The sequence below is a fragment of the Dermacentor variabilis genome, chromosome 7 (genome assembly GCF_050947875.1).
Source record: "Dermacentor variabilis isolate Ectoservices chromosome 7, ASM5094787v1, whole genome shotgun sequence".
In the NCBI taxonomy this organism is placed as follows: domain Eukaryota; kingdom Metazoa; phylum Arthropoda; class Arachnida; order Ixodida; family Ixodidae; genus Dermacentor; species Dermacentor variabilis.
In genome coordinates this window covers 11803659-11814149 of record NC_134574.1, presented here as the reverse complement: position 1 = coordinate 11814149, position 10491 = coordinate 11803659, and the positions used below count along the sequence as shown (strand labels likewise).

The 10491-nt window shown below is 42.4% G+C and overlaps 1 protein-coding gene across 2 annotated transcripts; it reads right to left on the bottom strand.

Moving 5' to 3' along the window:
- Nucleotides 1–848: 848 nt before the first annotated feature.
- Nucleotides 849–10086, bottom strand: LOC142587330 (uncharacterized). Of its 2 annotated transcripts, none has more exons than XR_012829466.1 (5): nucleotides 9990–10086; nucleotides 7470–7723; nucleotides 6554–6622; nucleotides 5417–5497; nucleotides 849–3001 (listed from the first exon to the last, which is right to left on the bottom strand). XR_012829466.1 is itself a non-coding variant. In XM_075698243.1 (5 exons), the coding sequence occupies exons 2-5, from the start codon at nucleotides 7627–7629 to the stop codon at nucleotides 2889–2891; spliced, it is 312 nt and encodes a 103-aa protein (XP_075554358.1). In that variant the 5' UTR covers nucleotides 7630–7723; nucleotides 9990–10086; the 3' UTR covers nucleotides 849–2888. The 2 variants fall into 2 exon arrangements, 1 of the variants encoding a protein (XP_075554358.1); XM_075698243.1 differs by having other exon boundaries at nucleotides 7581–7723.
- Between the last annotated feature and the right edge of the window lie 405 nt (nucleotides 10087–10491).

The window sequence follows — 10491 nt, the reverse complement described above, 5'->3', positions numbered from 1 at the left end:
AGAGCGACAGACACGATAAAAAGAAATTAGAAATGACTATTGCTTATTTGATGGTGAAAAAAGCTGAGGCAACAGATGACATCACATACACTGTCAAACCAAACAGTATTCAAAAACTGCAAATGTTGCAGGTCCAAGTAGTTAATTGTGCTATTGCAGAAAAACTTTGAGCGCTTTCTTGAAATGCTTCCTTGTGTGCGTTTAGTGGTGGGCGGTGAAAGGCAAATTAGCAGTCTTTCAAATGTTTGAAATCACTGAAATGCGATTTGTTTTGTTTTCTTTTGTTTGCATTAAAGTTAACGGTGTTCTTGAACAAGTTATTGCCTGTCCAAACTACTACACACATTGCACGAGGTCCTTGAAGTTACTGTGTCGGGGCCTCGAAAGTCCTTGAAAACTATTGAATTTTTTTCTTCAATATTGCTACGAACCCAGTAGAACAACTGTCATAGAGTAAAAACCTTGGCTGAACAGGGGCTTATACGCAGAGCACAGGAAGACTAGAAATGCAGTAGTAGGCATGGAGGGCCCTGAAAAAAATGTGCCACATCCGCTCGTCTGCCTTATGTTTCTGCACCGACTGTCGCATTTTTAATAGAAGTGCACTTTCTGTTCTACTCCAATAAACGCAACATTACGAACTCCAGTGTGGGGCAGTCCTTCAGCCAGTGCAGAACTTTTTCTGTACATCCGAGTCAGCTCTGTCATTTTTCCAGCATTGTAGTACAAGATTTGTTAAACTGGTTTAGCAGAATATGAGCAGTATACTCTTAAATTAGCTGTTTATTTGTATGCACAAGTTCAGGTCCTCAGTTTGGTTGCATGACAAATTGCCATACCTCAATAGATACAAGAAACAATTTTATTACAGTTTAATAAAATCCAAACAGTAATAATCACAACAATATAATGACATACATTTCTTTTGGTACGTATACAGCCCATGTCTTGGCAGTGTATAAATTCAACTATACACCGCAAGTACTGTGTCCTGACCACTATTATTCACATGTGTAAAACCATCACAGCAATTCAACAAATATCACAGTAATTAGTGACATACACTTTGTAACTGCTTTACATGAGCATAATGTATACAAATGGTCCCTGTGTACCTACACATGACTAGTGCCACCCGAGTACTATTACTCACAGGTGTAAAACCAACAAAGCAGTTCTTTAAAAAATATCACAGCGCTTAGTGACGTACATGCTGTAACTCCCTTGTAGAAACTTAATACAAACACGTGAGGACACAGAAAGCTAGCAGTGGGCATACATGGGAATACCACCGCCTCAATACTAATTCACAAGTGTAAAACCAACCAAGCAGTTCTTTAAAGAATATCACAATGCTTAGTGACATACATTTTCTAACTAGCTTATATAAGCTTTATACAAACATGAGAACATACACAAAGCTAGCGGTGCACCCGCACAGAAGTGCGGCCATCTGAACACGATTATTTGCAAGTGTAAGCTCAACAGAACAGTTCGTTATAGTGACGCACATTCTGTAACTGCCTTATACAAGCTTAGTGCAAGCACAAGAATGCAGAAAAATATAAATTAAAAACTTGCTCTATGCATACACAAACAGATCAACACAAATGGTAAAAACCGCTTGAAGACAAATGTGACTGTGGCAAAGCGCAGTGCTGTGCCGGTTGAAATTGCCACCCACAAAAGTATTGAGCAATGCTTAAACCACAGGCAATAAAGTGCTGAAAGACTGCGTCTCTAACGTAACTATTTTAATTCAAATTTCTTGAATATAGGGCTCGCTTGCAGATAAGGCATCTGATCCAACTGACCTGATTTTACACCTGCTACATGCATACAATGCACTCAGATATAACTGGTAATAATAATTATAAAAGGCATTTAAAAACTTGATAGTATGATGAAGATGCATGACTAGAAAAGTTCTGTCCCCCTTGTACTTGTTAAAAAGGTGTAAGTACGACATGTTCTTTTTTTCCTCAATTTTTGCATTAATGGACAGCCGGGAACCTCGAACTGACACAAAAAAAAGATACTGCTATGTTAATAGTGTTATGAATAATTTTTTGTGAAAGCTTTTTTACAGACAAGTTGCAGTCTCGTTTCTGGAGGTTGAGCTGTATCTTGCAAAATAACTTGAAAAGTGGTCACATGGGATCATGACACTATATCATAATGTTAGTTTCAGTTGACTCTCTTGCCCTACAAGTCGCTGCTCACTGTGGCCAGTGATGCAACAGCAGTGTCTGTGTGATTTTCATCACACTTCTGTCCTATGCCATTCTTACCAGAGTTGGCGGCACATAGATACCCAAATTTCGATAGTGTTGCTTTCTCAGGTGGTTGCTTTTGATTTGCTCAATATCAGTTGGCACTTCAGCTCCCATCAAACTTCTTTTTTACCTCTTCAACAACAACATCAACAACAATCTTATGACACCTGTGTTGTCCTTCTAGTTGCCTACAAAGACCAGTCAATCTAGCAACAACACTGACAGTCTCTACTATCTTGTAATGGGGGAGAGGTGTGTCCCACCATGTGTTTCACATTGTTGTCACTATGTGGGCTGGCTGGGGAGGCAACAACTGTAATATGTTTGCATTTGCATATATTAAAGTGATGCTTGTACTGTGTTATAACACTTAACTTAGTCTTGTACTTGCTCCACAATAACACTGGCTCACAGTCGTGGTGAAAAGCTTTTGTATGTTGAGCAAATGAGTTGTATCCACTACAAAAAAGTCAGTGATAGCACACATGTTGCTCTACCAGGCCTGTTGTGGTTCCTTCTGGCACTGCTGCTGATGCTGACGCGCTGCTGCTTGCCTCGTACACTGTTGCAGCTGCAGTAGACATGGCAGTCTCTGTATCTATTGCTGCCGTGTCATCTGTCATGGTAACTTCCAAGTGGTATCGGGCTCACTTCTGCAACAGAGATGTTGTTTGCCCCTTGAGGGCTCTCATGATCAGGGCCAATAATTTCGTAGGCATTGTCTCCTGCATCGAAGAACCAATAAGAACAGCATGAATTAATAAACATAGCTCTAAAAAGTACGGACATCAAGACTTAACCACAAGCTTTGCACATAAGTGACCGGGCTTAATGAATAATACTTGCAGGAGGAGTTACACAATTGTTTGTGTATATTACAGTAAAGCCTCATCAGAAGATATTCAAGAGGCACGGGAAACATGTCTCTCGAAACCAAAAATTTTGAGACACTGAGGAGCCAGACTAGATCACTTTATTATGCATCATCACTAAAGTATGTTTTGATATATCTGAAGGAATAAATGCTCAGGGTGGCTTAAAGGGCCCCTAAACCACTTCTCGACATTTTTTGAACATTTCAAGTAAACACGCGTATCGAAATCAGAATGCCGTCACGATCGACGAAGCCAAATGCCAGAGTGCGTAGCACTGCCGGAGCACCACAATATGAAGAAAATGACCCCGTGCGCCTCTCTAGACCTATTCTGCACCCCCCAGTTTGTCCTGACGTCACCAGGCTGTCTCTGATGATGTCACCAGTTTCCGGTGCTGTCGATTGGTCGAACGAAAGTGTACGACTGCCGGCAAGGCCTGCAAGCAAATACATACACTCCTTCTTCCTCGTCGCGTTGCGTGCGATGCTATTGTGGGCAGCCAATGGGGGCAAAGAACAGAAACGCCAACAGAAGGGTCTCCCTATGAGGCTCTTCAACACGAGTCACCATACAGTTCCGTTGTATTAGCGCCACCCCTCGCAGTACGACGGGCCAGCGCGGCAGCAACAGAGCTCGTTGGTGTTGGCCTGTCCCGTAACATTTGGAGGTGTACTAGGCAAGGAAAAGACGATACTGTCCATATGGCGTGTACCAGATGAAAGAGTAAAATGAGTGGGGACTACTTTTCGATAATCAAACACACGTAGCTCCACTATTACTGCACCGTTTCGAAAAATTCTCGTGGCTACCTGTTCATTGCCTTATTGTGTAGAACTGCAACACCGCAACTAAATTTCAACCTCGGTGATTTAGGGGCCCTTTAAAGAAGACATTCACAGCTTTTTAGTGACTGTAGATTGTGTTAGCTTCCTTCCCAACTTCTGGAATTTAAACGCTTCACTTTACAAGCCTTGTTGCTCGCAGTACCTTTGAGGTGCTCTTAGACGCTCGTCAGCTTCAACTGCCGACACTTTCTGCCCTGCACTGTCCTCGTTGCCCTCCTTTTCTGGTTCATGCTAAAAGAGACATGCGCGATTGACTTGTGTAAGGATTGCGTGATCTTTACGCCCTTCGGAGCACACAAGGTGCACAAAGTGAATGTGTCTGGGTTGTGTCCCTTCGAAGTAGTGAATACTTAAAAAGTCATCCTTAGTAACAAAGGTGTCTCTTGTATACAGTATTGTTAACGTGGCAAACATCGGAAAACCAACCAAACCATTTTCAGATGTCTCTTACAACCAAGTGCATCTTGTAAAGAGATTCTTCTGTACTGAATATTTTTCAACTATAGATCATCTGCATGTACATATAGTCACAAAGACATGTTGTGTGGAATGGCGAATCGGGAAACAGTTCGTACTCTTACTTTTTGTCCCTAACATAAGCAGCTGATAACAATATGATAAAAAAGCAGGCAATGAGGCTAGAATGGAACATAATCCTTCAGCTCTAAACAGTTTTTTGGGCCCACATCATTCCCCCATATGACATAAGGAAACAACATGATTGCAGTAATGGCTGCATGTGATCTGAGTTGATTGAAACAAACTATACGTAAGGTTGTCCTGTATGTAATTTTATCAGAGTGCTTTTTAGATGTCCTGCTGGTGATCCTGGCTGCGCGATGCTTCTCATGCTTTTTGGCACGATTCCTTTTTTTCCACTCCACTTTTTTTTTTCAGATTATCTCCCCTTTCCCTTCCCCCTTGTGTAAAATAGCACACTTGAAGTATCAAATCTGTTGAACTAACGTGTGTATCAAACCTGTTAACATGTGTGCTTCTCTGTGGTCTGTGTTGTATTTTTGCGCTGCACAATTCAATTCAAGATGAAAGATGGAATGTCCCTGCCTTTAGTTTAATTGTGTGTGTGTGTGTGTGTGTGTGTGTGTGTGTGTGTGTGTGTGTGTGTGTGTGTGTGTGTGTGTGCGTGTGTGTGTGTGTGTGTGTGTGTGTGTGTGTGTGTGTGTGTGTGTGTGTGTGTGTGTCTCTCTCATGTTTTGAAATATATGTACATTCAGGAGTGCCTGCATGCCCTTCTCTCCTGCTCCAGTGACGAAAAGGAGAGCCTGTTTATGTACCATAGTAAAAAATTCAAAGGCTTTCGCTGTGCCCATTACATCCCTTATCATATGGATCTGTCACAATACAGAGTAGCAGTGGTCCTTACTAGCCCATCCCAACATAATTATAAATTAACACATACCGACATGCTGCGAAACAGCTGTTGCAAAGCCGCTGGTGAAGGCAATTTCCGCAGCACTGCAGTGGTACAGCAGAGTTCTACCTGTATAGTGACAAATCCATATGCGTGTTAGCAACTCAGTAGTTGCTGATGGTTTCATAAGCTTTACACTACACAATAAAGTAATCTAGACAACTTTGTTGGAACAAATGCACATAATTAGGACACCACTTAAACACTAACACGATTAATTGCCCCCAATCTCTCACTCACTAAGGGATAATACTACTGAAACATCGGTGGAGAGCTCAGATTAACACAGCCCATAAAGGACAACCGTTCTTTGAGGAAAACAGCTATAACAGCGGTTAGTTTTCTTGATCATTTTATGTGGTCGCTTTGATTTAAATGTCATGCAGTACTATAAAATACGAAGTGCCGCATTTCTACCAGCAGAAGGCGTCGTCAGGCTCGTGGTACAACAGATTTTTGCACCGTTTGTCAATGAGCCGACACATACAAAGAAAACCGAATTCACACATACACATACAGTGTCAAGTACACTTCTCTTTCTGAAAACGCAGCCACCAGTTCCAATGTTGCTGAAAGGAAAGGTTATATAAAATGCGAGACTGCATGGAACTGCCACTTATGACTGTAAATGTATGGTCTGCTGATTGCAGAGGTAGTCACATGCTATTTCTAGTCTCTTTTAGAAGCATTACTAAAGAATAAATTAAAATCTATTCATAAGTCACGAATTTCATGCATCCACAGTTTGGCTAAATAACCTGTGAGAAAAAGACATGTTTACCTGAAATAGCAACCTTTCTTCCTGCTGCAAAACTTTCCTTCGAATTAATGAAATAACTTTACAGTGTCATAATGCGTTTCTCGCAACTACTTGCCGGCAATGGCGAGTTAGTGTTTATATCCGACTCATTGGGCGACAATACTGCCAAACACAAATGCTTCACAAACACGAGAACACGTCCCTCGCAGAGAATAGCAACCATATATGCCTCTGTGAGACATGATCGCACCTTTGTGGTCAAAATGTACATTAGAACGAACTCACCATCTCATTAAAAAAAAAAAGCCTCCGTACAAGGCAGCCGCCAACTGCATAATGTGAAATTACAACTGATGTCCACTTACTGGTGGCCTGTGTTTGAGTCACTTTTGGCAGTTGACTGGGTGCTGAGAAATGCACATCCTGGGTTGTCCCTGCAAAACATACAGGGTTATGTCAAATGTTGAAAATATATATATGCCGGCATTTCATCAGTCGTAAAACAAACGAGTAAACTAATAAAGAACTGTAATGTAAACAGAGTACACATCATAAGATAGGCTGTCAAGTGTTAATGCATTACGCAAAAAACCTAATGCATAGGAAAGACTATATGTATACACACGAAGCTGACACAATTTAATTCGCTCTAGGTTTTTCCGTGCAGTATATTCAAATTATTATGTCTCGTGGTTAGAGCAAAATTAGTGTAAATTACGAACTAAATTATCTACCCTGGAAACTTTTCTTCAATATGCACCTGTGCGCGCTTCGAACGAGTAGCGTAGTAAAATTTGCGTACATGGCATTTAACATAGTTGCTGAACACGGATTTCCTTTGCCCTGTGTCGTGTACAGTGAGCTACATATATCTGCCCCCCCCCCTCTTTTTTTACTAGCCATACTGCGTGCCACTGCACCTATACGCACGTCAATAAACCTCACGACACAGAAATAAAAAAAGCACCAATCACCCATGCCTGCATGTTGTAGTGGGCCTAACCTAACCAAGCATGGGCTGTTGCTTTTTATAGTAAACACAGGCATCGTGCTCATTGCAAGTATGTATCATGTCGCTAAGCAAATATGCAATTTCATTGTATCACTATTTTTTTATCACATGGATATATTTGTTGAGAGGCAAGACAAAAAGCAGTCACTTCTCAGAACTAATCAGCTTTCTTAAAACACATTTTTAACTTTGACACTTGCTGCTATGTGTTTGTCTCCAGAGAGCATACTTGATTTGACTTTCCAATCAGAGACATTACATAAATATACCATGTTAAGATGACTGCCTGGAGCACGTGAGAATTTTCATCTTCGTGTAACATACTGTATCTTGATTTTGTTGACATTTGGTCAAATGGTACACCCAATATACCCACATACTAGTTTTCTTGTCCAAATAACATGCCAATGTATTTTGATTTTTTGGCATTGGCTCCTCTGCACTACGTGAAGTCGCGCTGCACTGGCTCTTTCACATCCTCGTGTCCTTGCAGCTGCCTTTTTGCGTTATATAAAGTGGGTGCCTGAAAAATATCGTATGCAAAAGTCAACACAAGGGCATGGTGCAAAACAACATCAAGACAGTCATGGCCATGGCAAAAAAAGTCTTAGCTCTTAGTCTTCCTAGTGAAATGCATGCAAAACATCCAAATGACTGCAACAGTCAACTGCTAAACTAACTTCAATTTTTAGATTTAAGCAAAAAAACAAATAAACCACAGTTCATCCTTGTTTTTCATGAATGTTAGAATACTCCTGCTAATGAATAGAATATTGGTCATTTTCAGACGTCATAGGTCTGTCATGAGTCTGGTGTATCGCAAACACCACTTGTGACACATCCTAAGCAAGTGCCCAGTGTGCCCCCCCTCCCCCGCACCATCCCTGGTTGTGCCACTGCTGAAGCCATAATTTGAGGATTATAGCTGCAAACATGATGCTCAGTAGGGATGAAAATATTGTCCTTCAGCTCAATGGATATATGGATGTGCCTATAAAAAAGGGCAACAAGGCTTGTTATGGCAAGCTTACCCACATTTCAATACTAACAAGTTCACTGCGGCCTGCATCTAAGCTTACTAAAAGGCATGAACTTATTTTCATGCATGAGGTGCGCAGTGGAGTTCATTTTTGACAGACCCGACTACTGCTGCAGTTTGAAATCTAGCATTTTAGATTCTTGTAGGCATGTAAAAGTTGCAGTTAAACCGCAGTTATTAGTTTATTACACCAACCTATTGTTCTGTGTACGACAGACTGGTAACACGGAATTAAAGCAACATTTTATTTTGATATTTTATTTCTCTACTAAAAATATTCAAGCGATAAACACATCTTGATCTGCCATGCTATAGCAAAATGCACACATTACGCTTGTAACCCCCAGAGGAAGGCTGATTTAGCTGTTCATATGACATAACTCTGACACGCCAACTCATATTAGCAAATGCACAGGCATGTCCAAAACAATAAGCGTATGCAAAGCGCCCCTGCAATTGTAATTCCACACAGCAGCCGTTACATTCGATGCCGATGCGTAACTAGCTGCTTGACAATTCACCGAGTTCGTAGACATAAGCATCCTTTCAGTTTCGCACCGTGCACGAAAACCGCAACAGGAGACAAAACTAGACCTATAATCACACCATTTCAACATGAGTAAAAACAGTTCAGTCTTAGGGATAAACACTGTGAGAGCGATTTAGTGCGCGACGGCGACGAGCGACGGCTTCGAGCGACAAAACGGGCCGTCGCTTGAACAGATGGCTCGGTTCTGGAAATCTAGAAATCGTCGCTCGTCGCCCAGAAGTGCTATGAGCGACTAGCCAATAGCGCGAAGCCGGAACTGGATGTACATACATCGCTCAAATACTACCGATTGTCGCGCGGAACGAGCAAATGATTCAATTTTTATACGTGCAAGGATAAGAACGTACCGCAAGACCTCCGGAAATATTTTATGCTACTTTTTATAGTAAAATACATCAACGTAAATTACTAAAGCACGCGTCACGCGTGACTGCAGCCCTCATGCCGGCAACACCGGGGAGGCGTCGCTCAAAATCGTCGCTCGCACGGAGTACGACTTGTAGGCGACGAGCGAACGCGACAGCCATCTCCGTCGCGTCGCTTGTAGCTGCCGCGCGCAAGATCGCTTATATGGGGTTTATACTTTTTTCAGCATAAAACATGGATTCCTCATGCGTTTTCAGTAAGTTCAAGATAACGCGCCCAACTGACCTCTTGCAGCATGCAGCTGAATGCCTGCGGCAAAGTTTCTAACTAGCACTGGTGCTGCACGTAACTTCAGTGGTCGCAGATTCCCCCTGCGCGAGACACCGTCAAGCGCGCGGTTTATTTATAAAAAAAAAGCATGCTGCCAGCAAAATGACGCCTTCTGTTATGTGATTCCTTAGTTCAACAGCGTTCCGTACACAGTAGACTGCCAAACTGAATAAATTCAAACACACAAAACGCACGCTAATCACGCTCCGCATAGGCTCGGAATCACGGGCTGGTGAACCAACCATTTTAAGCGTCCTCTCGCCTGGCGTCTTATTGAACATACCATAGTTCTGGCAGCGTTTGCGATTTTTAAAGCTCTTACGGACAACGGCAAAGTGATAAAATCACATGCAGTTATCGCGACGACTGGCTTTTTAGATTGACATCGAGAGACAGCGCGTACGCCTAGTCCTTTGTCAATCGCGTCGGTTAAGAGCAGCGACGACTTCCTGGCGATAGCATGACATATACGGAGAATGTGCACCTAAGTTAGAATTCACTTACCGTGGAGGATTTGTTGTTATATCCAAGGCATGACGAACGACTGTCGTGTTTTCGTGGCGACGCGAGATGGCTAACACACGATCTCCCTCGGCTGGCCTTTGCTCGCTCGACGGGTCACCTTTCTCCGGTGCTGTGTTGTTCCGCGATCTTGAGCGCGCGCGCGCGCGGTGGAGCCACTCCGAGTGAAAAAGTAGAGCGCTCGCTACGCGTTCCTTTGAACTGCGGCGGCCTGTTCTCTTAGAAGCAAAACGATGTGTTCTTTGCTCAGCGTGCATGAATGATACATTGCCATGTTCGGGGCCAGCCACCTACAGTTGAAGCAGAAGATTACGCTACGTTTTGTTTTCTATTGCCGCAAGAGTCTCTCTTTTCTATTGTCGCAAGAGTCTTTTCACTCTCTAGCTCTGAAGGGGAGAATGAAAAGCACATTTCACTCTCTCCTTGGTGACAGAGTGAACAATGCATTTCACTCTCCTCGACATTTTGCGAGAGTAAAACGACG

Coding starts and splice junctions, on each gene's coding strand:
- LOC142587330 (XM_075698243.1), bottom strand. CDS start 7,629: ATGCCAAAAAATCAAAATACATTGGCATGTTATTTGGACAAGAAAACT. Junction 5,498..6,553: donor GACTCAAACACAGGCCACCA/GTAAGTGGACAT, acceptor GTCACTATACAG/GTAGAACTCTGCTGTACCAC. Junction 3,002..5,416: donor AGCTGTTTCGCAGCATGTCG/GTATGTGTTAAT, acceptor TCTTCGATGCAG/GAGACAATGCCTACGAAATT.